At 45.4% G+C, this 26,902-nt stretch overlaps 3 protein-coding genes across 3 annotated transcripts in view; 2 read left to right on the top strand and 1 right to left on the bottom strand.

The window, feature by feature from the left end:
• Window positions 1-26,902, bottom strand: part of LOC118469647 (von Willebrand factor A domain-containing protein 5A-like) — a 104,195-nt gene that overhangs the window by 24,022 nt on the left and 53,271 nt on the right.
• Window positions 1,003-11,537, top strand: LOC129349277 (atrial natriuretic peptide receptor 1-like). Its single transcript, XM_055011993.1, is given in 18 exon segments — window positions 1,003-1,122; window positions 1,313-1,448; window positions 1,604-1,688; window positions 3,117-3,237; window positions 4,229-4,303; window positions 4,390-4,467; window positions 4,662-4,691; window positions 4,693-4,767; window positions 6,453-6,524; window positions 6,822-6,981; window positions 7,110-7,265; window positions 7,960-8,128; window positions 8,295-8,441; window positions 8,558-8,681; window positions 8,972-9,040; window positions 9,401-9,575; window positions 9,908-10,006; window positions 11,140-11,537. Coding segments are annotated over 18 exon segments (2,037 nt in total). The 3' UTR covers window positions 11,286-11,537.
• Window positions 12,330-26,741, top strand: LOC111575230 (integrator complex subunit 3). The gene is made up of 29 exons (XM_023280228.3): window positions 12,330-12,647; window positions 13,282-13,365; window positions 14,241-14,324; window positions 14,403-14,516; window positions 14,808-14,892; window positions 14,974-15,040; window positions 15,173-15,314; window positions 15,390-15,519; window positions 15,701-15,798; window positions 15,966-16,157; window positions 16,241-16,328; window positions 16,483-16,562; window positions 17,105-17,196; window positions 17,289-17,395; window positions 17,667-17,786; window positions 18,080-18,209; window positions 18,398-18,452; window positions 19,011-19,114; window positions 19,201-19,365; window positions 19,446-19,599; window positions 19,708-19,776; window positions 19,973-20,048; window positions 20,122-20,235; window positions 20,327-20,375; window positions 23,394-23,561; window positions 23,633-23,733; window positions 25,304-25,376; window positions 25,668-25,824; window positions 26,007-26,741. The coding sequence occupies exons 1-29, from the start codon at window positions 12,564-12,566 to the stop codon at window positions 26,082-26,084; spliced, it is 3,060 nt and encodes a 1,019-aa protein (XP_023135996.1). The 5' UTR covers window positions 12,330-12,563; the 3' UTR covers window positions 26,085-26,741.

Raw genomic sequence — 26,902 nt, 5'->3', positions numbered from 1 at the left:
AGTTGAACTTATTTTCTTCAGGAATCAGAGGTTGAATCTGTCTGACTGGGCGACGCTGCCCCCTGGTGGAGCGTTGGAATGCAAAGTGTTTCCTCCATTAGTTTAAATCTGCTGGTCTGACTCACAAACAGCTTTAACAGTTCATTAGTGATCCGAGCAGCTGATTAAAGTTTCTGTTGGTGAGTCAGCTGAGTGTTCTTTCAAAACACAGAGGTTCTGATGTTCTGTTTTAGTAACAAGCTGGTTTATTTTTCTGTGACAGAAACTCTGATGATCCTCAGCAGGAAACCAACTGCAGGTTCATTGATTGGTTCCTTCAATTGATCTCCTGAAGCTTCAGTGATGCTGAGTTTCATCCTGCAGCAGCTTCATGTGGTTTAACTGAGACAAAAAATAAAAATCTGAGCTTTACAGATTCACTTACATACATAGTAAAATAAATACACACATCTGCGTTTATACGTTAGTAGAGACATAAAAATGAGACTGTTTGTGTTTTCATTTAGTGTTTTAAAGGTGAACAAAAGAACAAAACTAACATTTTTCTTAAAGTGAATTTGTTTTTGTAAACAAGCTGCTGCTGATTGAATCTATCAGTGATTATAATTATGTTGATTTGAAAGTTTTTGGGTTTTCTTGGATTTAACTTTTTGTTGGTCGTGTCTCTGCTGAGACAACAGTTGACGAAATTTTCCTGAGATGATAATAAATGCAGATGATATAAATCTATGATAAATGAGCAGAGGACAGATGTGTGAATCCAGAAAAACTGAAAATCGAACAGAAACACATTACAAAAGATTAAAGAGGCTCCAAATCAGCTCAGAAAATTGTTTTTCAGTTTCTTCGACTTCAGTAAACAAAAGCAACAAAAGGTTTATTCACAAAAACATTTTATCAGACAGTCAGAGAGATAAAGACAGAGAGCAGAGGTTTGGATCCAGATATTGTTAGACAGAGGTTTGTGTTGAGGTGTTTTTGGATCCAGATGTTTGAGTCCAGATGTTGACATCTTGTGTAACTCTGCAGGGGATGGGGACGGTGGAGATGGACGAGTTCGGGGACAGACAGATAGACTTCGCTGTGTGGGACATGACGGATGTCGACTCTGGAGAGTTTCAGGTAAAACACCTGACTCATGATGTCATCAGTGTAACACCTGAGAGACGAGGTAAAAACTTTAAAACCAGAGCTGCAGCTAGCAGTTGTTTTCTGGATGAATTAATCAGATGTCTCAAATGTCAGAAAGCGGTCAAAAATGTGGATCCGTGTTTCCTCAAATGTGTGTGTGTGTATGTGTGTGTATGTTCAGGTGGTGTGTGTCTATAACAGCAGCATGAAGCAGCTGATGATGCAGGAAGGTCTGAGCTTCCAGTGGCCTGGAGGTTCTCCACCCACTGACTTCCCTGAATGTGGCTTCAAGAACGAGAACCCAGCCTGCCACACACGTACGCACAACTACAGACACACATTTAGTCACCGTGAGGACCTCGCTTTCACAATAACTGTGAATGGTCCTCACAAAGACATTAAACATGTGCAATGAAGAGTGTAGGACATTCCTTTCTCTCTGTCCTTATGGGGACATTCTCCTCCATCTCAGGTACAGTTACGATGCATCAGATGGTTTCCATGGTGATCTGCTTCGTGTTTGTCATCATCGTCACCGTCACCGTGTTCATCTACAGGTGAGAAACACACACACACACACACACACACACACACACACACACACACACACACACACAGAGAGAGTCATGCCTGGGCTTCTATACTTGTGAGCCTCACTGAGACTTTAGAGTACAGCAGCACACACACACACACACTGTGAGGTTTTAACTCTCACTACCCCTCTGTCTGTCTGTTTGTTTCATTTTGATTTATCTGTTTTATTTTTATCTGTCTGTTCTCATCTGTTTTCGTCTCCTTCTGTCTGGTTGATGATAGAGAGATCACAGCGAGGCCCAGGATGAAGGACGGACGTAGATAAAAACAGATAAACAAAGCCGTCGTCTTCTTTTCTTTAATGATTAATAAATGTTTTGCTTTGTGTAGTTTTCTGTTCTGCTGTTTACAGTTAATGTGCAGGAACTTTGGGATTATTGATCCATGCATCTGTCAATACATCAACACTCTGAGTGAACAGTGAAGTCAGCAGCTTCTTCCAAGGATGAACTGAGCTGCTGGAAGATCCTGACTGGAACACTTCAGTTTAACAGACTGTGGTCTGAAGTTCATCAATCAAAGTGCTGATATATTGATAATTAAAGTCAAACCCTGTTTACTTAATCTGCTTTTAATAAACTCAGCTGTGGAGAAAATTTTCATCTCTTTCTGGCTTCTTGGGAAGAAAGATGGACATTTCCATTGTTCATTAAAGTGGTTTTACCTGAAGTTTACTTAAAAGGTCTTTCAGGGTTTTTGAGATATGAAACTGTCTACATGACAACGAGCTAACACGAGAACAGATAAAAGCCTCAGATTATTTGCTTCCTCTTTTTACTTCTTTAGAAGACATTCAATAGTTAGAACTTTATTCCCCTCTATAAGCTCTTAATACCCATCTATAAGCCCTTTATACCCCCTAAAAGTCCTTTATATTCCTCTATAAGCCCTTATTACCCCTCTATAGGCCCTTAATATCCATCTATAAGCGCTTTATACTCCTCTATAATCCCTTTAAACCCCTCTATAAGCCCTTTATACCCCTCTATAAGCCCCTAATGCCTATCTATAAGCCCTTTTTACCCCTCTATAAGCCCTTTATACACCTTTATAAGCTTTTTAAAACCCTCTATAATCCCTTTAAACCCCTCTATCAGGATGTGGTTAAAGTATCAGCTGCAAACAACAAATTTATTTTCAGCTCAGAGTTCGTCCACAAGCTTGAAGGAGTGTGTTTACATCAGTCCCATTGTCTCCTGCAGATTCTCAGTCTCCATTTGTGTTTCTGTTTTAACTCACTCATCACCTGTCCCTGTTTATTCTTCAACTTCACTTCTGTGCACCTTGACTGTACAAGCGAGTACACACACACACACACACACACGCACACACACACACACACACACACACACACACACACACACCCGCCTGTGTTGCTGTGTGTTGAACAGGAAGTTGAAGCTGGAGAGCGAGCTGGCGGCTCAGCTGTGGAGAGTTTGTTGGGATGACGTCCAGATGAGTAACCTGGATAAAGTCCTGAAGAGAACCTGCAGCAGACTCACCATGTCTCTGGTAACACTCAACTCATAACACTCTGAACCACACACTGTCCATTAATGTGGTTTATTTATAAATCCTGCTTTGACCCTCTGTACCCCAAAACCCACCAGCAGGTTGAACAGTCATGTTATCTTCATTAAATCTCCAAAAATAAACAGTTTGCACTTGTAAGATCATGGAAACAACAGAAGCGTTTTACCTCCTGGTCTGATTCTCCATGACTGACTGAGCTGTGATCGATAGGAGCAAGTTGCTGGAAGGACACATTCAGCATGGTGAAATATTTTTCTACAGCTGATTAGCAGAGTAGAGAGAAAAGTCCTGGAGAGGAAGCATGGAGATAGTTTAATATCCACGGTATGTGGAGACAACATTAGTTCCAGAGTTTAAATATCTGTGGACACATGTTGGACATGATGATCCTGGATTTTTTTTTTATATTGTAAAATAAATAATCAACAAAATGTTTCAGTTTTCCTGATTTCCATCATTCTGAGTCCTACTGATAGATAACATTCCTGAGTTCTCTCTCCTTCTTCATGTTGTTCTGTTTCCATAGAGCTGCAGGGACTTTAGATTGCAGTGAAAATAAACCACAGTGAAGAAAATGAGACAGGAGCAGAAAGCATGCAGAAACAGGCTGGAGTTCAGAGGGTTAATGTCCAATGTTTCCCTGCAGATAAACAGTGAATTGATCCACATTTAATGTCTTCTTCACTGGAACCCGTTAATGACAGTACTGTGGTGTTAAACTACAGGGTATTTAGAGTTAAATATAGGGAACATAAAATCAGATCATTTCTGAGAAATGTGCTTCCTAAAATCTCTAAACATTTATCAGCTGGTTTGGCTCAATGCAGCCATTTGATTCTGGACTGTTTGGATTCTTTTGGATGCTCCTCTAATAAAAATCCAACCTGCTGTGTAACAGATGAATAATTCCTCCGACCGCATAGATCTGTGAGGAACCTTATATTTTACTGACTGGTGAATTTCTCTGCAGAAAGGATCCAACTACGGCTCCCTGATGACCATGGAGGGGAACTTCCAGATCTACACCAAAACTGGATACTACAAGGTGCGACAGCTGACACCGACAGTCTGATCACATGGTGCTGTTCGATGATAACGCTGAGTCCTTGATGCTGGTTTGTCTCCCTGCAGGGAAACCTGGCAGCCATCAAGTACATCAACAAGAAACGCATCGAATTGACCCGGAAGGTTCTGTTTGAACTGAAGCACGTAAGCACATCGTCAGAGAACTCTTCCTGAGTGTCTTATAGAACTAACTACCTGCTGACCAACCCACTAACCTACCTACCTATCTACCCACTGACCCACTAACTGACCCGTCCCCCTGGCTGCCTCATGTACCTTGTTTGGGGTTGTCTGTGGTTCTAGTGGGATTTGAACAAACAGCTTTTGTGTTTCTGCAGATGCGAGATGTTCAGAATGAACACCTGACCCCGCTTCATCGGCGCCTGTTTGGACCCACCCAACATGTGTGTCATCACCGAATACTGTCCCAGAGGCAGCCTTCAGGTACACACAGCCCTGCGACTGTCGCAAAGTATACCCTCTATCAGTGATCGATACTGCTCTGTCAGTGATCAATACCTTTCGGTCAGTGATCAGTACTGCTCTATCAGTGATCAGTACCTTCTATTAGTAATCATTATCCTCCATCGGTTATCAGTACTGCTCTATCAGTGATCGATACTGCTCTGTCAGTGATCAGTACCTTCTATCAGTAATCATTACCCTTCCATCAGTGATTGATACTGCTCTATCAGTGATCAATACTGCTCGGTCAGTGATCAGTACTGCTCTATCAGTGATCAATACCTTCTATTTAGTAATCATTATCCTCCATCAGTGATCGATACTGCTCTATCAGTGATCAATACTGCTCTATCAGTTATCAATACCTTCTATTAGTAATCATTACCCTCCATCAGTGATCAGTACTGCTCGATCAGTGATCAATACTGCTCGATCAGTGATCGATACTGTTCTATCAGTGATCCATACTGCTCGATCAGTGATCAGTACTACTCTATCAGTGATCAATACCTTCTATCAGTAATCATTAACCTCCATCAGTGATCGATACTGCTCTATCAGTGATCAATACTGCTCGATCAGTGATCAATACTGCTCGATCAGTGATCAGTACTCTCTATCAGTAATTAATACTCGCTCTATCAGTAATCAATACCACTATATCAATAATCAATACCCCTGTGTCAGCCCTCTACCAGCTGTATAAACACATATGCACCCACCAGTATCCCAGTAAAAACCAGTATGTGCCACTGGCAGATGCAGCTTCAGTCCTCCACCCCTCAGATCTAGTTATCTGTCAGCGCTGTCACCTAGCAACCTGCCATCACGGTAACCTAGCAACCTGCCAGCACAGTAACCTAGCAACATGAGGAGACATGATGCAGCTGTAGGTGGACGTGGGCTGGAGACCTTTATACTGTTTTAACAAACTGCAGCTCACAGTTAGTTTATCCTGAGAGGAGGACGGTGTTTCCATGGAGACGAGGCCGAGAGCAGAGAGAATAGATGTCCTGACAGTGAAGACATGTCCCTCACAGTGTAGAAATGTCCTCACAGTGAAGACATACCTTAACATTTTAGAAATGTCCTCACAGTGAAGACATGTCCTCACCATGCAGAAATGTCCTCACACTGAAGACATGTCCTCACAGTGTAGAATGTCCTCACAGTGAAGACATGTCCTCACAGTGTGACAATGTCCTCACAGTGAAGACATGTCTTAACATTTTAGAAATGTCCTCACAGTGAAGACATGTCCTCACAGTGTAAAAATGTCCTCACAGTGAAGACATGTCTTAACATTTTAGAAATGTCCTCACAGTGAAGACATGTCCTCACAGTGTAAAAATGTCCTCACAGTGAAGACACGTCTTAACATTTTAGAAATGTCCTCACAGTGAAGACATGTCCTCACAGTGTAAAAATGTCCTCACAGTGAAGACATGTCTTAACATTTTAGAAATGTCCTCACAGTGAAGACATGTCCTCACAGTGTAAAAATGTCCTCACAGTGAAGACATGTCTTAACATTTTAGAAATGTCCTCACAGTGAAGAAATGTCCTCTCAGTGTCGAAACGTCCTCACATTGTAAAAATTTCCTCCGTGTTGAAATGTCCTGACAGTGTAGAAATGTCCAACACTGTCTGTCTTTGTCTTCCAGGACTTAATGGAAAGCGACAGCATCACACTGGATTGGATGTTTAGATACTCTCTCATCAATGATATCGTCAAGGTAACAAGCTGCCAGTCAGACTGGGGGCAGGGCACAGTGTGATGGGCAGAGCCATAGAGGACAGAACCTGTCAGTCAGAATATGTGGGCGGAGCCTCCCATGTCTGTCATTTCAGTTTCAGTTTGTTTTGTTCTGTTTCTACTTTGTTACTGTTCTGTTTACATCCAGTGCATCAGTTTTGCCCCAACAAACCAACAAACAAACAATCAGACAGCAGCAGGGAGTCAACTGGCTGTCTCCATGTTTATTTATCACGAATGACCTGTGTGTGTTTACTTCATTGTTTGTTTTCTCCAGGGGATGGCGTTCATCCACAACAGTGTCATCATCTCCCACGGCAACCTGAAGTCATCCAACTGTGTGGTGGACAGTCGCTTCGTCCTCAAAATCACCGACTACGGACTGCAGAGTCTGAGGACGAGCAGCTGTCCTGAAGACACACACGCCTACTACGCACGTACGCACACACACACACTATTATAGTTATCGTTGTTTTATCTTTAGTGAATATTTTCTGTCACAGTTTTTGTGGATAAAATGATCGGTGGTCTGGCTACAATCGATATATTGATTATTGGTTATCAGGGAAGCTGTGGACAGCTCCGGAGCTGCTGAGGACAGACTGTCCTCCCCTCTGTGGGACTCAGCGGGGGGACGTCTACAGCTTTGGGGTGATTCTGCAGGAGGTGGCTCTGCTCAGAGGAGTTTTCTACTTGGACTCCCAGTCCCTCAGTCCCAAAGGTCAGTGATCAGTCACACCTGAACCTGAACCTGAATCTAAACCTGAATCTGAATTGGAATCTGTGTGTTCCTGTGTTGATTATTTACATTCCTGCATGGCAGCTGGACGTCAGCACATTCACATGTCACTGATCCATCCACTGACACTCGTCTGTCTGAGGAAACAAACCAGATGTTTGTTGGTTCCACCTCCACAATAGAACCAACAGGTATAACATTCTGGATCACGTCTCCTTCAGGTGGCGACTAAACCCCTTTGTGGTGTTTTCCAGAGAAAGGTAGAGCAACACAACCCTTCCAGCAGCAGAAACTAGTGGACTCTGGTTTCCTCCATGCTGAGGATTGAGTCCTTCAGCAGAAATAAAGTTGGACATACGAAGGACTGAAGGAACCAAACCATGTCAGGAATGAAAGCTGGAGCCTGAATTTAAATATATGAAATCTACATCTGACATCAGAGACAATACTCTACTGTTAGAAGTAATCTGTTACTTTAGGCTGAGTAATAGTGAAGATGTAAATACAAACAGACAAAGAACTGAAATGTGCATCAGTTTACAGCTTCAATCAGAATCTTTAACTTTACAGAAAGACTGAGAACAACATCCTGCAGAGTGAAGTTTCTCAGTTGATCATATTCAAGTCATTAATTCCATCCTCCTGTCTGTCTGTGTGTCTCTTTGTCTCCCCTCAGAGATCGTCCAGGCGGTGACTCAGGGTGGTGTCCCTCCTCTTCGTCCGTCTCTTTGTGTCCACAGTCACAGTGAGGAGCTCAGTGTCCTGATGCAGCGCTGCTGGAGCGAAGAGCCGAGCGACAGACCGGACTTCAACACCATCAAGCTCTTGCTGAGGAAGCAGCACAGGTGAGGGGCCAATACAGGTGCAGGTGAGGGGCCCCTGTATGACCAGAACCCTCTGTAGGACACTTTACTGCAACACACTAAATATCTCTCTTTACCACTCCTGTCTGTCTGTCTGTCTGTCTGTCTGTCTGTCTGTCTGTCTGTCTGTCTGTCTGTCTGTCCTCAGAGGTTATGGTTCCAACATCCTGGATAACCTTCTGTCTCGGATGGAGCAGTACGCCAACAACCTGGAGGAGCTGGTAGAGGAACGAACTCAGGCTTATCATGAGGAGAAACGCAAAGCTGAGGCTCTGCTGTACCAGATACTACCACAGTGAGTACTGCAGTACCACTCCACCAGATGGTGCCACAGTAACTACCCTGCAGTACTATATCAGGTACTACAGAGCAGCACAGTTTCCAGTACTGTCTTGGTTCTGTTTGTGTCAGTTCTGTAGCGGAGCAGCTGAAACGAGGTGAGATGGTTCAGGCCGAAGCGTTCGACTCTGTCACCATCTACTTCAGCGACATCGTCGGTTTCACCGCAATGTCTGCTGAGAGCACACCACTGCAGGTCAGTAGAACCCAGCAGAACTGAGAAAACTGCAGATTCATATCAGAACACATGCAGGTTGCAACCTAAAACCATGCTGCCGTCTAGTGGAGTGAGTTCACACTGCAACACATTTTCTGTTCACAAGTCAGATGTCAAAATCAACTTCAGTTTCTACATACAAATGGGTAAGATGCAACTCACTACAACCCAATAGAACACAGATGCTGGTAGTTAAAACATATTAGAACACAGTAAATCTTTTCAGTGAAATGTCAGATATTTATCTGAGCTGTGCTTATCACCTGCAGGTTGTGACCTTGTTAAACGATCTCTACACCTGCTTTGATGCCATCATTGACAACTTTGATGTTTACAAGGTAAAAGATTCCTCAATGCTGTGTCTTTTGTGCTAAGCTAGGCTACCGCTTTTCACCTGCAGCCAGTTTCTGTGCTAAGCTCGGCTAACACTTTCCCCCAGCAGTCAATCTTTGTGCTAAGCTAAGATAGCACTTTCCTCCCCTGCAACCAGTCTAGGTGCTAAGCTAAGCTAGCACTTTCCCCCTGCTGTTAGTCTTTGTGCTAAGCTAGGATAGCACTTTCCTCCCCTGCAACCAGTCTTGGTGCTAAGCTAAGCTAACACATTCCCCCTACAGCCAGTCTTTGAGCTTAGCCAGGCTAACTGTCCACCTATGGCAGGTGTACATCAGGTGACACTTTGTGTGTGCTGCCCCCTTTAGGTGGAGACGATTGGCGACGCCTACATGGTGGTGTCCGGTTTGCCGGTCAGGAACGGGAAGCTTCACGGGCGGGAAGTCGCCCGGATGTCGCTCGCCCTGCTGGACGCCGTCAAGAGCTTCAAGATGCGACACCGAGCTGAACAGCAACTCCGGCTGCGCATAGGCATCCACAGTGGTACCACAAAGCACTGCAGTACTAGAAGTACTGCAAAACTACAGCACTACAACTACCACAAAACACTAGAGTAGTAAGAGTACTACGAAACACTACAGTATTACTGCTCCTACAAAGCACATCAATACCATATGTACTACAAACCACTGCATTACTACAACTACAACAAAGGTCTGCTGTGTTGCGACTCCTACCATACACTACAGTACTGCAACTAGTACAAAACAGTACAGTACAAAGGGTACTAAAAAACACTAAAGTGTTGGAACAGAACACTGCTGTACTACAGTTCACTGCTAACACAGACTGACAGTGTTGTATGCCGGTCTCAGGTCCAGTGTGTGCCGGTGTGGTTGGGTTGAAGATGCCCAGGTACTGTCTTTTTGGAGACACAGTCAACACAGCGTCACGTATGGAGTCCACCGGAGAGGGTAAGAACCTAACACTGTGTCCAAAACAACAACCAGAGCCAAACAGAACCTCAGCCAGAGAACACTGCATCAGCAAATATGCCAACACCGACAGAACACACTGTAACATCTACAGAATTAACTGTGACACCTACAGAACACACTGTAACACCTACAGAACACACTGTAACATCTATAGAACACACTGTAACACCTACAGAACACACTGTAACATCTACAGAATTAATGGTGACACCTACAGAACACACTGTAACATCTACAGAACACATTGTAACACCTACAGAACACACTGTAACATCTACAGAATTAACTGTGACACATACAGAACACACTGTAACATCTACAGAACACACTGTAACATCTACAGAACACACTGTAACACCTACAGAACACACTGTAACATCTACAGAATTAACTGTGACTCCTACAGAACACACTGTAACATCTACAGAACACACTGTAACACCTACAGAACACACTGTAACACCTACAGAACACACTGTAACACCTACAGAACACACTGTAACACCTACAGAGCACACTGTAACACCTACAGAATTAACTGTAACACCTACAGAACACACTGTAGCACCTACAGAGCACACTGTAACATCTACAGAATTAACTGTGACTCCTACAGAACACACTGTAACACCTACAGAGCACACTGTAACACCTACAGAATTAACTGTAACACCTACAGAACACACTGTAGCACCTACAGAGCACACTGTAACATCTACAGAATTAACTGTGACACCTACAGAACACACTGTAACACCTACAGAACACACTGTAACACCTACAGAATTAACTGTAACACCTACAGAACACACTGTAGCACCTACAGAGCACACTGTAACATCTACAGAATTAACTGTAACAGAGACAGAATTAACTGTAACACCTACAGAATGTCCAGAGCCAAACAGAACCTCAGCCAGAGAACATTGCATCAGCAAATATGTCAACACCGACAGAACACACTGTAACATCTACAGAATTAACTGTAACACCTACAGAATTAATTGTAACATCTAGAGAACACACTGCATCCTCCTGAGGGTGCTGGCAGCACTTAACCCTTGTTCATCCTTTTGTCATGTGTGATGTCTGATGTCATGTCTCTGCAGCTCTAAAGATTCATGTGTCAGAGGCAACTCGTCAGGTTCTGCAGGAGTTCAGTTGCTTCCAGCTGCAGCTCAGAGGAGAGATTGAGGTGAAGGGAAAAGGACGCATGAGGACGTACTGGCTGCTGGGAGAGAGTGACAGCAACTGATGGAGATTTGATGGACTGATGGAGGATTGATGGACTGATGGAGGATTGATGGACTGATGGAGGACTGATGGAGGACTGATGGATTGATGGAGCCCCTCCTTCCCTCTGATTGGACGTTACCTGTGACATCATTTAAAGTGGCAGTACACTGACTGAACTCTTCACCAAAAACAAACTGACAGACGAATGTTTCACTGGAAGATAAATTACCTGAAAAAGTTGCGTAAATAAATAAATGAAGTGTGTTTGTTATTTCTGTGAGTTTTTTCTGAATTAATGCAGCAAACACAGAGATCCACAGAAATACAAGATCTCACACACACTTTTGACTGGTAGTGTGTGTGTGTGTGTGTATATATATATATATATATATATATATATATATACACACACACACACACGCACACTACCAGTCAAAAGTTTGGATTATTTTCTACATTGTAGATTAATCCTAAAGATTAACACTTCTTTGTTTACAACATAATTCCATATGTATTCTTTTATAGTTTTGATGTTTTCAGTATTAATATACAATGTATAAAATAATTTAATATAAACCATTGAATGTGAAGGTGTGTCCAAACTTTTTATAGTGGTAATGTATGCGTATATATATGAAATTAGATCCTATGATATGAACAAGGATTTATTAATCACTTGTCTGTTAAAATAAAGGCATTAAAAATATCTAATCTACACTGAGACAGTGAAAGGAGCTCTGTACTAAAGTAAAAGTACACATGAAGTTAAAATATCAACAGCAACTGTAGGTTATGCAGTAACACAGTAATACTTTCATATTGAAGTACTAAGTATTTGTACTTCTGTAATAGTGCATTAGTACTGCAATATTTGGATCAGTACTTTGTAAACAGGGTGAAGTTGTTTCCACGCTGCTGGGCTTCAGCTCTGCTGGCTACGGATTGGTTCTAGGTTTCCTCTCCTGCTATTGGTCAAGGCTGTTGTCACTCAGAGCTGTGAGGTCAGTGATTGGTCAACAGGCAGTGCGGATCCGCCCCATTCATCCGCTCCCAGAGTACGGATGTCCGTTATACTGTGGTCGGACAGTGTCAAGGAGCGGGACGAGAGTCTTCGCTGTCCCTCAACAAGTTCTCAAAACACTCAGTAACTGCCCGAAGCGTCCCACTGCCAGGCCCCGAGCCTGACCACGGCTCCGAACTCTCAGTTACACCGACACAAACGCCAAGAAGCCCCGGCGCCGCGCCGGGAGTAGCCCTTCACAGCTCCGCGGGGCCCGGCGAGGCGCGGCGGGAGCAGATGGAGCCTGCACCGGCGAAAGCAAAGCCGCAGGGCCGGCTCCTGGTGTCCACTCTGCTGGACGCCAAAGATGAGTTGGAGGAGGTAGGCTGACCCGGGTTTGCGGGCCGGGGAGCGGGCATAGCCTGGGATGAACCGGGACTGAGCGGGTTTATGAGCAGTTAGCGGCGTAACGTACAAAGACAGGACCGGACCAGGCGGCTAGCAGGCTAGTTAGCACGGCTAGCAGCAGGGTAGCACCGTTAGCGTCCCTTAGGTCGGTGTGTGAATACGGTGCTAGAGCTGTGGAGCTCCGTGTGAGGTCGCGGCAGTGTGTGTTCACCGTGTTTGAGCGCTGAAAAACGGTGCAGCGGAGACGTAATGTCCCGCAGATATAGGACGGTTAGCCTAGCATGCTAACTCTACGTAAACAGAGATGAGACCAAAAAGTGACAAGAGGCGCAGGCGCCGTATTTCACATGTCAAGTAGTGAGACGTTGACAGTTGACCCTGATCAATAAAATTTGATGTGATCAATATTGTTTATTGTGTTTCAGTCTGTGAACTGTTACCTCATGGAGCTAATCAGCCAGTGTTTGTGTGTTATGTTTACGATGGGTGTTGTTGTGTTTACTGTTGTGTTCATAGTTGTTGTTGTGTTTATATTCTCTGTTGCATTTATTGTTGTGTTTCTGTTGGTTGTTGTTGTGTTTATATTTGTTGCTGTGTTTGTGTGCAGAGATTGGAGCGTTGTGTTGGGATCGTCCAGGCATTGACCAATGGGCTGTCAGAGAGAGAAGCCAATGATGCGCTGACCGCCAATGTAAGAAACACATAACTCCTACACAACGCACACAGCTCCTACACAACACCTACACAACACACACAACTCCTACACAACAGACACAACACACACACACAGTCAGAGATGCAGCTGTTCCACATTCTCTTTCAGTAGCAAATCACTCTATCACATGATGTATCACATGATGTCTTCTACCTGCTGGTTGATCACCTGCACATTGATCCACACCTCAGTCTGTCTACATGTGTCTGCGGAATGTTATTGACCACGTGACTGGACGTCAAAACAGCAGGTTATTCCAGTTCAATGGTCGACTGTTTTTATTGGAGAAGTTCACAGACGAGGAGCTGAATCGAATGGAGGAACAGACGGAGGATGTCCAGAAGGACAACAGAACACCCAGATGGACAAGAGGACACTCTGAAGGACAGAAGGACACTCTGAAAGGCAGGAGGACACTCAGAAGGACAGCAGGACAGCGTCCCTTTGGAAACTGCTGCCCCTTGAGGAGGAAAACTGTTGTTACCAAGATAAAACCTCCATGTTTCCATGACGACTCCAGCTGTCGAACCACAACTGATGACTGTTCAGTGAAGCATTTAGTTAAAGACTCTGAGCTCTTCAGTTAAAGCTCATAACATGGAACCTGTGTTATTATGCTGATTCCTGTTTTTTCTGGCCTGCAGCACCAGCACACTCTGAACACAGACATATCTGCAGACTCACACACAGAAACAAATACACAAACTTTTTGGTCCCGCTTCTATAATGGATCCCGTGCCCCAAAATACCACAACAAATACAATATTTACTGCTAATACTGCTGGAATTACTTCAGTGACATCATTTACACACAGCTTGATGCTGAATGCTTGTGTTTACCTGTCCTGCAGGTGTGTAAAGGTCAGCAGCAGCATGAGGAGGTGTGTCTGGGTCTGTTTACTCTAGTCCTCACAGAATCGGCTCAGGCCCAGAGGGTGAGTTACCGAGACATCGTTTGTAATGTCTGACATCCCTGTGACGTCACTGTGACATCACTGTCTGTATGGCAACAGTGTTACAGAGACCTGACGCTGGTCAACAGAGACGGGATGAACATCATCCTGGTGAAGATCAACCAGATCCTGATGGAGAAGTTCCTCAAGCTGCAGGATATCCCCAGAACACAGGTAGGTACGCAGGTGGAACCTATACAGGTAAATACAGGTGCACACAAAGGTGGCACTTATAGAGATACATACAGGTGTATATCTGATTACAGCATTTACAGGTAAAGAGAAGCGTACATACAGGTAAATACGTGATAAATGTTACCTGTGTCACTCAGCGTTACATCTACATGCACTTGTTTGTGACTGTGTGGCAGTAACACTAAGTTTGAGTGAACGGGAGGACACTAGTATCCCCCCCTCACCTGGACACCACCTGTGCAAGTTGTTAATGATATGTTGTGTGTGCAGCTGGTGTGGCTGGTCAGAGAACTGGTGAAGAGTGGAGTGATGGGAGCTGACGGCGTCATCATGACGCTGCTGAAACAGATTGCAGGTGAGACTCTCAGGTGACTTCTGCCTCCAGCTCATTATCCCTGCTGTGTCTCAGTGTGACATCACTGTCCTCCATCCACAGGTGGGGACATTTCCACCAAGAACCTGTGGCTGGCTGAGAGCGTCCTGGACATCCTGCTGGATCAGAAGTACGTCTGTCTTTAAAATGCTGGCGAAACTATCACATGGACTTACCAGACATTTACCTTGAAACAGAAACAGCAAAAACATTGAATTTCAGCTGCTTCTCGTGAGGCTGACCTGAGTGTGTGTCTCTGCAGGGAATGGGTGCTGAAGAGTGGAATGCTGATCGCCATGTCAGTCTACACCTACCTCCGGCTCATCGTCGACCACGGAGCGTCGAATCTGCTGTCTCTGCGGCAGAAAGAAGTGGACTTCTGCATCAGCATGCTAAGGGAGAAGGTAAGGAGGCAAGCAGGTGCTGTGTTCATCACCTGGTGGTGACTCTTATAACTCTGCCTCCGTCTGCGTCTGCAGTTCATGGAGTGCCTGATCATTGGCAGAGACCTGGTTCGTCTCCTGCAGAACGTCGCTCGCATCCCAGAGATGGAGCTGCTGTGGAAAGACCTGCTGCACAACCCGCAAGTCCTGAGTCCTCAGTTCACCGGTACACTACACTACCCACAATCCTCAGTTCACCATTACACTACACTACCCACAATCCTCAGTTCACTGGTACACTGTGATGTCAGTGATCAATATTTGATGAACAGAGTGATTATCAGAGCATGCCTCCACCTTCTTCTCCATGTTTCAAATCAAGTTTCCATGATGTTTCCGTGTTCCAGGTGTCCTTCAGCTCCTCACAGCTCGAACATCCAGAAAATTTCTGGCCTGTCGACTCACACCGGATATGGAGACCAAGCTGCTGTTCATGACCTCTAGGGTAAGACTCACCTGCGGTCCCTGTGATCACCTCAGACTCGAGTGTCTCTGACTGTGTTTACATGTCCTCAAGTGTCTCTGACTGTGTGTCTACCTGTCCTCAAGTGTCTCTGACTGTGTGTCTACCTGTCTTCAAGTGTCTCTGACTGTGTGTCTACCTTACCTCAGGTGCGTTTCGGGCAACAGAAGCGGTATCAGGACTGGTTTCAGAGACAGTACCTGTCCACAGCGGAGAGCCAATCCCTGCGCTGCGATCTTATTCGTTACATCTGTGGGGTGGTCCATCCGTCCAATGAGGTGCTGAGCTCTGACATCCTGCCGCGCTGGGCTATCATTGGCTGGCTGCTCACCACCTGCACGGTAAGGGGGTGGGGCCACACTCTGTCATCAAATCATTTAAACTCAGGAACTAATAATTAGTTACTGTGTGTTGATTTTTGCAGTCAAACGTGGCAGCATCCAACGCCAAGCTGGCGCTCTTCTATGATTGGCTGTTCTTCAACCCTGAGAAGGACAGCATCATGAACATAGGTATCACACACACTCAGAACCTCCTGAACAATCAGAAAGACTTTTGTCTTAAAGTGAGGACCACTGTCCCCACAGCGACTGAAGAGACAGAGCAGACAGAGGTGATATCAGACAGGTGAACAACAGCTGACCATCACCTGCATGTGTGTTTCAGAACCAGCCATCCTGGTGATGCATCACTCCATGAAACCTCACCCTGCCATCACGGCCACACTGCTGGACTTCATGTGCAGGGTAACTTACCGACGCTACGCAAAACTACACAACACAGTACACACCCCAAAAGAAACTACACAAAGCAAAACCACACAAAGCACACTGTGAGACTGTTTTCAAAACAACAACATAGCTCTTTTTTAACTACTTCTCTTTCACCTCTCTCCTTCCTTCCCCTCCTTCCCGCCTTTCCTTCCCTCCTTTCCTTGCCTTCTTTTTTGCCTCCTTCCTTCTTCTCCTCCCCTCCTTTCTTTGCCTCCTTCCTTCCTCTTTTCCTTTCACTTCTTTCTTTCCCTTCTCTCCTTCCTTCCTTTCCTTGCCTCCTTCCTTCCCCTCCTTTTCCTCCCTCCCCTCCTCTCCTTCCTCTCCTTTCGTTGCATCCTTCCCTCCCCTCCTTTCCTCCTCTCCTTCATTTCTCTCATTTCCTTGCCTCCTTTCTTTGCCTTCCTCTCTTTCCTTCCTTCCCTTGCCTCTTTCCTTCCCCTCCTTTCCTTCTCTCCTTCACCACCTTTCCTCCTCTCCTACATTCCTTTCCTTCCCTCCTTTCCTTGCCTCCTCAGATCATCCCTCACTTCTTCCCGCCGTTGGAGTCTCAGGTCCGTCAGGGTGTCTTCAACTCACTCAACTTCATTATGGAGAAGAGGGTGCTGGCGTAAGAAACACTGACAATTATTGATCACTAATAATTCTGCCCATCAGCTATTGATCACTGATCATTACAGACTATTGATCTCTGTCCCTCAGTCACCTTGCTCCGCTGTTTGATAACCCAAAATTGGACCGAGAGCTTCGATCGATGCTCAGAGAGAGATTCCCTGAATTCTGCAGCCCGCCATCCCCCCCAACTGAAGGTAACACAACTACTGGTACACACACACACACACACACACACACACACACACACACACACACACACACACACACACACACACACAACTATTGACAGACTCACAACTACTAACACACACGCTACTGACAAACACACACAACTACTGACACACACACTACTGACACACACAACTACTGACACACACACTACTGACACACACACAGCTACTGACATCACTTCAAGAAACATCAACAAAACCAGCTGAGGTTTTAAAATGTTTCTATGTTATGCAGTCAAGATGGAGGAAGCTGTTTCCATGGAGATGGACAACCATGTGTTGGACAAGGAGGACGGTTGCTATGACACCACCGAAGCCACCTTCAGCGACGACGAGGAGGAGGTCAACAACAAAGGTGACAACAAGCGATGACCAGTGAACCAGTTCATACTGGTTTATACACCACGTTGAATGGGAATTAACCAGTTTAAAATAGAAAAAAATGGTGTAGTTTAAACTGTTTAACAAAACTAGATTAGGCCAGTTTGGAATAAACCAGTTGATCCTGCAAAACTCAGGTGCGTCCAGTTGAAAGACAGACTGTGTTGTTTAGAACTGTGGGTGTTCAGGTGAACTGCAGTTTAACCTGTTCATTTATTAAGACTCAGTACGTTACATCACACTGCCTGTCGACCAATCACTGTGCAGGAAAGAAAAGGGAATTCAGGTTCCATCCAATCAAAGAGGCGGTAATGGAGGAACCTGCTGACATCACACCTTGGCTGGACCAATTAGACGACACTATGAAGGAGAAGGTGCAGCAGATTCAGAAGACCAGGTAAGACCCCCAGTCCTCCTTTAGGTCCTCAGATCTTCAGGCCACAGGTGCGGTACTGTCTGATGTGTCATCAGTGTGAGGTCATTCACCTGTCCATCAGGTGTGCTAGTGTCTAGTGATGTGTCATCAGTATGAGATCATTCATTTGTCCACCAGGTGTGTTACTGTCTGATGTGTTCTCTCCTCAGTGACACGGAGACTCAGTGTGAGGTGATGCAGGAGATCGTTGACTTGATCCTGGAGGTGAGTTTAAGGAACATTCCTTAATATTCTGATGGACAATTACTAAGCAGAGCAGCTGTCAATCATCACCCCCGGCACCCCCGAGATTGCAGCTATTAAAGAATCAATGACTCGATCAGTAACGTGAGCAAACATCAACATGATAAGAAGAACATCACATGACACAAACATGTTGTGTAGGTTTAAATGGAACGAATCACACCAACTGCAAGCAGAGCGTTCTACGGGATCTCTTAATCCCAGGACTGTGTGTTCTGTTGTGTTCTAATATACTCTTTTGGGTTCTAATGTGCTCTGTTGGGTTCTAATGTGCTCTGTTGGGTTCTAATGTGCTCTTTTGGGTTCTAATGTGCTCTGTTGGGTTCTAATGTGCTCTTTTGGGTTCTAATGTGCTCTGTTGGGTTCTAATGTGCTCTGTTGGGTTCTAATGTGCTCTGTTGGGTTCTAATGTGCTCTTTTGGGTTCTAATGTGCTCTGTTGGGTTCTAATGTGCTCTGTTGGGTTCTAATGTGCTCTGTTGGGTTCTAATGTGCTCTGTTGTGTTCCTTGGTGCTGCAGGAGGACTTTGACACAGAACAGATGTCGGCTCTGGCTTCCTGTCTGGCTGAACTCTTCAAAGATCATTTCAGAGGAGATGTTCTACCCGAGGAGATCACTGAAGAGTAAGACTCACCTATCTGCCTCGCCTGTCTGTCTTTGACTCACCTGGCTGTACCTGTGTGTGTCTGACTTACCTGTCCGTCCTCAGGTCCCTGGAGGAGTCGGTCTGTAAGCCTGTCTGTCTGGTCTTCAGGAACCTGGTCACCATGCAGGAGGACAACAGCGGCTTCTCTGTGCTGCTCGATATGTTGGCTGAACTTTACCAGAAACAGCCGAAGATTGGTTACCACCTGCTCTACTACCTGAAGGCCAGGTAAGGCAGGTGTGATGTCAGAGCTGCAGACACACTCTGAAAGCAGATTTAACCTGATGTGCATGCGTGTGTGTCCACAGTAAAGCAGCCAATGGGAAGATGATGCTGTATGAGTCTTTCGCTCAGGCGACGGCACTTGGCGACTTGCACACCTGTCTGATGATGGACATGAAGGCGTGTCAGGAGGACGACGTCAGGCTGCTCTGCTACCTTACACCCTCCATCTACTCTGAGGTACACACCTGAACCTGAACTTGAACTTCTCCTGAACTCTGACACTCCTGAACCTGATCTCACCTGTGAGATCATCAGATGATGACTGACCAAAATGTCTCTGTTCAGTTTCCAGACGAGACGTTGAGAAGTGGCGAACTGCTCAACATGATTGTCGCCGTCATCGACTCTACGCAGGTAAACATGTTGCTCTGATCGACATGTTAGTGTGTGTCACCTGTCCAGTGTAGGTGGGGCCTCTGCATCACCTGTCCAATATGGGTGGGGCCTGTTTCCCCTGTCCAATGTGGGTGGGGCCTCTGCCTCACCTGTCCAGTGTAGGCGGAGCCTCTGTTTCTTCTGTCCAGTAATGGTGTGTGATCTGTGTGTGCAGTTGCAGGAGCTGATGTGTCACGTGATGATGGGAAGCCTGGTGATGTTCCGGAAAGACTCGGTTCTCAACATCCTCAGTAAGAACTCTGACCTACAGAATATGTCCTGCTAGTTGTGTCCGCTCCGTTCTCATGTCTCTTCTATCCACAGTTCAGTCTCTGGACTGGGAGACCTTCGAGCAGTACAGCACGTGGCAGCTGTTTCTGGCACACAGCATCCCGTTGGAGACCATTATCCCCATCCTGCAGCACCTCAAATACAAAGGTATTAACACAAAACCACCACAGACACACTAATGAATAAAAGCTCTGTTGTGTAGTTAGTTGTCAACCTGTTGTGTGTCTTTGTGTTGCAGAACACCCTGAAGCCTTATCGTGTCTGCTGCTGCAGCTCCGCCGAGAAAAGTAGGAAAAAACAACAAACACAATATTACTGATACACACTGTCATTAATACACATTGTCTCCAATATGTTAATAGGCCAGGCATCAGTCCCAAGGGAATATCCTTCTTGTTTGGTCAGCTTGCTGTCATCTTCTTGTGTGACTAAAGAGGCCAATCCTTGATAGACATACATGTTCATTGTAGGAAGGCTGGAAGTTGGGGCCACTCCACCACACTTATGACGAGCCCTCTTCTCAGTGAAAATCTCATTTTTCACCTTGTCAGTTGTCTCCACTCAACTCAGTGACACTCAATGTGGTTATGCTGCAGTTTTTCCCAGATCCTAGGGTCAATCTTGCACTTTTTTATGTCGTGTTTACAGACATCTTTATAATGGAGAGTGGGGGGTCCAATGCATGTCACCAGTAGCCAGCTGTCCATACAGAATGTGTCGTGGGATTCATTTGTTAACCATGTGGTCACATGCCCTAGCCATTGCAGGCAGTGTTGACTGAGCTGGGAGAACATACTAGCAACTTTAGTACAGAGAGTGTGTCACAATAAGGTATTCTGTCTTGCCAGGTGATACCTACGAGATGCTTGAGACAATGCATATGAAATGTGTTTAGATGACACTCTTGATGCCTGTCTGTAGGCCACGTTTCGCTGCTGTACAGTAGCATGCTGAGTGCACAGGCCTGGTAGACATGGATCCTTGTGTTCGTTGTTACTAACTTGTTTTCCCAAACTCTTGGGGCCAAGTTGGCCATCGAAGCTATGACTTTTACTATGTGCCTGCCAACCTCTGTATCAAGTGAGAGGTTTGCAGAGATAGTTAAGCCCAGGTCCTTAAAATACTCAACCACCTCAAGCATGTGATTGCCGATGTTGATAGAGGAGCTTGAATTACACCCTGAGCCATGACTTGTGTTTTTTTCAGGCTGATTGTAAGTCCAAATGCAACATAGGTGTCGTTAAGTCTGTCGATGAGTCTCTGTAAGTCTCCTTTCTACTGCGAAGAAAGCACAGCATCATCAGCAAAGAGCAACTCCCTCAGCAAAGCTACTGACACTTTGGATTTGGCTTTCAGTAGCCGGGACAGATTGTTCCAAACAGGCTTTGGAGAAACACACCCTCGGTAGATAAATCGAAGGCACATTTGAGCAGTAGCCAGAAGAAAATCCTGAACAGTGTAGGGCAATAACACTGCCTTGTGTCACCTCACTGAGAATGGAAAACGGCTCTGACAAAGACCCATCAAATGGTGCTCTGCCAATCATGCATCTATGAAATGATATTACCAAACTGCACAGTTTTGTGGGGCAATCAATTTTCTCCAGGAGCCTGAAGAGATCCTTATGACTCACCTGGTCAAATGCTTCGGTCAAGTCTATGAAGGCCAAGTACAGAGGTTTCTGTTGTTCACTGCTCTTCTCTTGGAGTTGTCGCACCGAGGATATCATGTCTATGGTGGATCTGCCAGCTCTAAAACCACACTGGGACTCTGGATACAGATGAGCTGCTAGCCTCTGAAATTGAGCCAAAATGACCCATGCAAACACATTCCCAACTACACTCAGAAGTGCTTCACCACTATAGTTGTTGCAGTCGCTGTGGTACCTTTGTTTTTGTATAGTGTTACTATGGTAGAGTCACGCATGTCTTGTGGCACTTTGCCCTCTCTCCAGCACATTCACAGCAAATTGTACAGTGGTTGGAGTAACACAGATTTACAGTGCTTGTTTACCTCCAGAGGAATACTGTCACTACCAAGGGTTACTGCTGTTTAGCATTTCTACGGCCTCATCAAGGCCAAGACTGATGGTTGGAGCCAGCCCTGGCATTGAAAACTCAGAGAAGGAGAATGTTCTCAGACTGGGGCACCCTTCCGATCTGTGTATGAAGCTCATTGTAGAAATGGTCCTTTGCATCGTCGGATGCTTTCAGTAGGAGCTTATATGGTAAAAATAGTCACAGTTTTAGAGTTGGATTGAGGTGGAGTGACAAGATATGTTCTGAGCCACCTACTAGGGGGTCAAGTTCCTTCCCTTCCCATAAGAACATCTAGTTCGTTTCTCTGAGGGATCCACTGGAAGGCAGTCTTGTTTCCTTTAGGGCTGCAACACTGACGTCCAGCAGTTTGAGCTCCCTGTCAGTCACTGGTGTTTTCTGAAGGTCATCTAACTGCTGAGGTTCATAACCAGATTCTGCACCCATAGCCATAGGTAACTGTCAAAGTTCCAGTAGCCCTTGAGGCAGACCCAGTCCTGGAATGATGACTGGAACTGCCGGGCCCACTAGCCAATGTCTCACCTCCCAGAATGACTGAGAAGTGTGCACCTTGTGAGAGACAACGTGCAATTTACTTTGATTATCACAATTTCCAACCATTTGTGTGAGCCTGGGCAAAGTTTTATGGAGATACTGGGTCGCCCTGATGCCAGAATCAGCCTCTCAGCCTCGCCGGGCAGATCCAAGGGAGCACGGGGCACAACACTTGCTGATAGGGTGGATTATGTCTCGCACTCTGTTGCCTTGGGGGCTCCAGTCCCGATTTTCTGTTGGGGTTATCTTCCTTGGATGGAATGCCTTCCTGGGCTTCAGGGCTTCACCTGCCCTGCTATTTACCCATAGTTGGAATGACTAGTCAAAAACTCCTTACGTGCTGAGCTTGACATATGTGTGTCATGCTGTAATTTTGTGTACTGGTTGTGGTGGGCATCCTCCTGGTAAATCAGTATGAACCAGTGCCCCCACTTGGTTTAGCATCACTGGCGAGTGGAGGTCCCAGGGTTTTTCCAACAGCGTGCACAACCATCTACTTGGAGCCATAAATAAATCAGAGTTGGGTAGGTGTTGTGGACCAGTCATCCCACCAATGCCCGTTCAAAGCATGCACCAGGTAGGGTAAACAAAGGTGCTATCACTAACACCCAGCCCTCTACTCTCTCATACACACTGTCACTGATACAAATGGCAGGTCTGAGGGTCCCTCTTATGTCCCTTAATGCTCCTTTGTCTGTCTGTCTCTCCTTCCAGGCCCAGTGAGGAGATGGTGAAGATGGTCCTGAGCCGTCCCTGCCACCCAGAGGATCAGTTCACCACCAGCATCCTGAGACACTGGGCCTCCAAATATGATGACACACTGGGAGAACATATCAAGGCCCAGCTGATCAAGAACAACAACCAGCCACGCAAGAGACAGAGGTGAGGACAGACAGACAGATACAGATAGACAGACTGAGGACACTATAAACTAACTTTCTGTTTATCTGCAGTCTTCGTAGTTCAAGCAGCAAACTGGCCCAGTTGACTCTGGAGCAGATCCTGGAACACATGGACAACCTGAGACTGAGTCTGAGCAACACTAAGAACAACTGTAGGTTCACACACAGACATTGATCTATAACTGCTAAATATGTTCATGATCGGGTCAGTCACAGTCTTTATTTAGTTCACTGCAGTTTTATTTATTTCACCATGTATGATCTCAAGAAATGCCAAAATTTTACAGACGGACAACAATCCTGATAATAGGAAGTCACTGTATTCAAACCTAGAAGCTACAAATGCATGGATTAGTTTGTCAGTGTCACTCCATGACAAGATGTTCCTGACTTTTGCAATACTACGCAGAAGAAAGAAGGCTGTTCTACAGATTTGCTTTATGTGTGTATTGAAGAACATGTCCCGATCAAAAGCAACTCCAAGGTTCTTTACAGTGGAACTGGAGGCATTGCCATCTGGAATGACTATCTGGTTAGACTTTGTGTTTCTGAAGGGCTGAGGGCCAAATACAATAACCTCAGTTTGTCTGATTTTAAATGAAAAAAAATTACAGTCATCTTAGGACCAGTATAGAAACCACTGAGATCTAGCAGGATCTTTATAGAAACCAGTGAGATCCAGCAGGACTTTTATAGAAACCAGTGAGATCCAGCTGGACCAGTATAGAAACCAGTAAGATCCAGCAGGACCTTTATAGAAACCAGTGAGATCCAGCAGGACCTTTATAGAAACCAGTGAGATCCAGCAGGACCGGTATAGAAACCAGTGAGATCCAGCGGGACCTTTATAGAAACCAGTGAGATCCAGCAGGACCTTTATAGAAACCAGTGAGATCCAGCAGGACCTTTATAGAAACCAGTGAGATCCAACAGGACCTTTATAGAAACCAGTGAGATCCAGCAGGACCTTTATAGAAACCAGTGAGATCCAACAGGACCTTTCTAGAAACCAGTGAGATCCAGCTGGACCAGTATAGAAACCAGTGACCTCCTGAACCCAAACTGGGAGCTGGTTCCACAGGAGAGGAGCTGATAACTGAAGGCTCTGCCTCCCATTCTACTTTTAGAGATTCTAGGAACAACAAGTAAGCCTGCAGTCTGAGAGCGAAGAGTTCTGCTAGGGTAATATGGTACTATCAGGTCTTTAAGATATGATGGAGATTGGCTGTTAAGAGCTCTATATGTCAGAAGAAGGATTTTGAATTCTATTCTAGATTTAACAGGAAGCCAATGAAGAGAAACCAGTATAGGAGAAATATGATCTCTCTTGCTAACTCCTGTCAGTACTCTGGCTGCAGCATTTTGGATCAGCTGTAGATGTTTCAGAGAGCTATTGGGACAACCTGATAATAAGGAATTACAGTAGTCAAGCCTAGAAGTAACAAACGCATGGACTAGTTTTTCTGCATCATTCTGAGACAGGATGTTCCTGATTTTCACAATATTTCTCAGGTGGAAAAAGGAAGTCCTACAGATTTGTTTGATGTGTGAGTTAAAGGACATGTCCTGGTCAAAGGTAACGCCGAGGTTCCTCACAGTAGTACTGGACTGACTATAGAAACCGGTCCAGTGCTGCCTCTGTACAGTTGGTCTCAGAACTTTACAATTAGTCATTATTATATTAATGTCCTCTCTGATTGGTTGAAACAGTTTCTCTGTCAGTCTTCACACAGACTCCCATTCTTCAGGCTCTGCAGCACGTTCAGGCGAGTTGTGATGAAGCACACAAGATGAGGTACACAACACACACAGTAACACATACACACAACACACTGTAAAGCTTGTGATATTCTTGCTGCGTCTACGAGGTTCGTGCGGCTCGGCACAGACGAATTACGAATTGGGAGCAGATGCCGCATGGAGTATAAAGTTACGCATTCTGTCCAGCAGATTTCCAAGCGTCTCATCTCCATGCGAGTCATTCGTGCAGAAAGCATAACCCAGCCTTAACACACACACACACACACACACACAGTAACACACACTCTCAGTGTGACCTCACTCTTCTCCCGATGACATCACTCAGGTTCAGCGACCTGTTTGCACTCGCTGAGGAGTACGAAGATTCTCAGGCGAAGCCTCCCAAGTCTCGCCGTAAAGCTCCCGCCTCCTCGCCGCGCTCCAGGAAGGGAGCGGCTCCGCCCACCAACAATGAGGAGGAAAGTGCCTCCAGCAGCGCCTCGGTACGTAGTATGATGGCTGACTGGGTCAGAGCAGAACCAGACCATCGTACAGGTCTAAACAGAACTGGACCAGGGACTGGCTCCAGGTTCTGTTTTGGGGTTCTGGACTCAGTTCTTGTGTGGTTCTGACTGAGCGTAGGACCCGGTTTTTGATGCGATTCTGACTCGATTCTGTGTTGCAGGAGGAAGAGGACTCAAAGCCCAAAGCTCCGAAGAGGAAGAGGAAAGGCTCATCAGCCGTCGGCTCCGACAGTGACTGACGGATCCTCTGACCAATCACAAGCCAGCTGCCACAGAGACCGCCAGCCGATCGGCCCCCCCTCCTCCCCATGACACACACTGACCGCCGCGGGGGGGCGGGGCTCCGCAAACTTTAAATTCATGTGATAAACTGACTTTCACGTGCTGAGACTGACTCTGTTTCCATGGAGACAAGAACCGAGCGGGTCGACGGTCGCCGCGTGGCTTATTTCCCAGGATGCACTGGGAGGAAAAACTGAACTCTGACACCAAACAGATTTTTAACAGCGGACATGATGATGACGATGATGATGCGGCTGCTTGTGGTACCTGTCTCATTGTTCTTCTTTTTTCAGCCAAACCTGTTTTATCACATCTTCATATAAAACTGGTTTTTGTTTCTGGGTGCTGTCTGTCTGGTTCTTAAGGACATAAAAATCTGACTCACGTTTGGTGCATTTCTCACTGAAAATGTGGAAAGTCTGAATGACGTTTTAGAATGGAGGCACCAAACTTAGATTTTTCATGAATTTACTGACGGCGTCTCTTGAGGTGACGCCTTCTGTCCTTCACATTAAACCTGAGGATTTACGCAGATTTCATGCTTAATTTACAGAGTTTTTGTGATAAAACTACCAGTTTACTGGAATAAAGATTTTTTATTCAGTGAAATCTCAGCAGCTGTTTCCTGGTTTCTGGTGTTTTCAAGTTAAAACTTTCACGTGTTACAAGACTGTTAAGAAAAATCTAAAACACTGAGAAATAAAAATGGAAGTTACTGCACTGCTGGTTTTCTAAGTGGTGAAAAAATGTGAATTTGAATCTTTTAACCAGAAAA

Source organism: Amphiprion ocellaris, chromosome 7, assembly GCF_022539595.1.
Source record: "Amphiprion ocellaris isolate individual 3 ecotype Okinawa chromosome 7, ASM2253959v1, whole genome shotgun sequence".
In the NCBI taxonomy this organism is placed as follows: Eukaryota; Metazoa; Chordata; class Actinopteri; family Pomacentridae; genus Amphiprion; species Amphiprion ocellaris.
This window is presented reverse-complemented; position numbering and strand designations above follow the sequence as displayed.

Coding starts and splice junctions, on each gene's coding strand:
- LOC111575230 (XM_023280228.3), top strand. CDS start 12,564: ATGGAGCCTGCACCGGCGAAAGCAAAGCCGCAGGGCCGGCTCCTGGTG. Junction 17,396..17,666: donor GCCATCCCCCCCAACTGAAG/GTAACACAACTA, acceptor TATGTTATGCAG/TCAAGATGGAGGAAGCTGTT. Junction 18,210..18,397: donor CAGCAGATTCAGAAGACCAG/GTAAGACCCCCA, acceptor TTCTCTCCTCAG/TGACACGGAGACTCAGTGTG.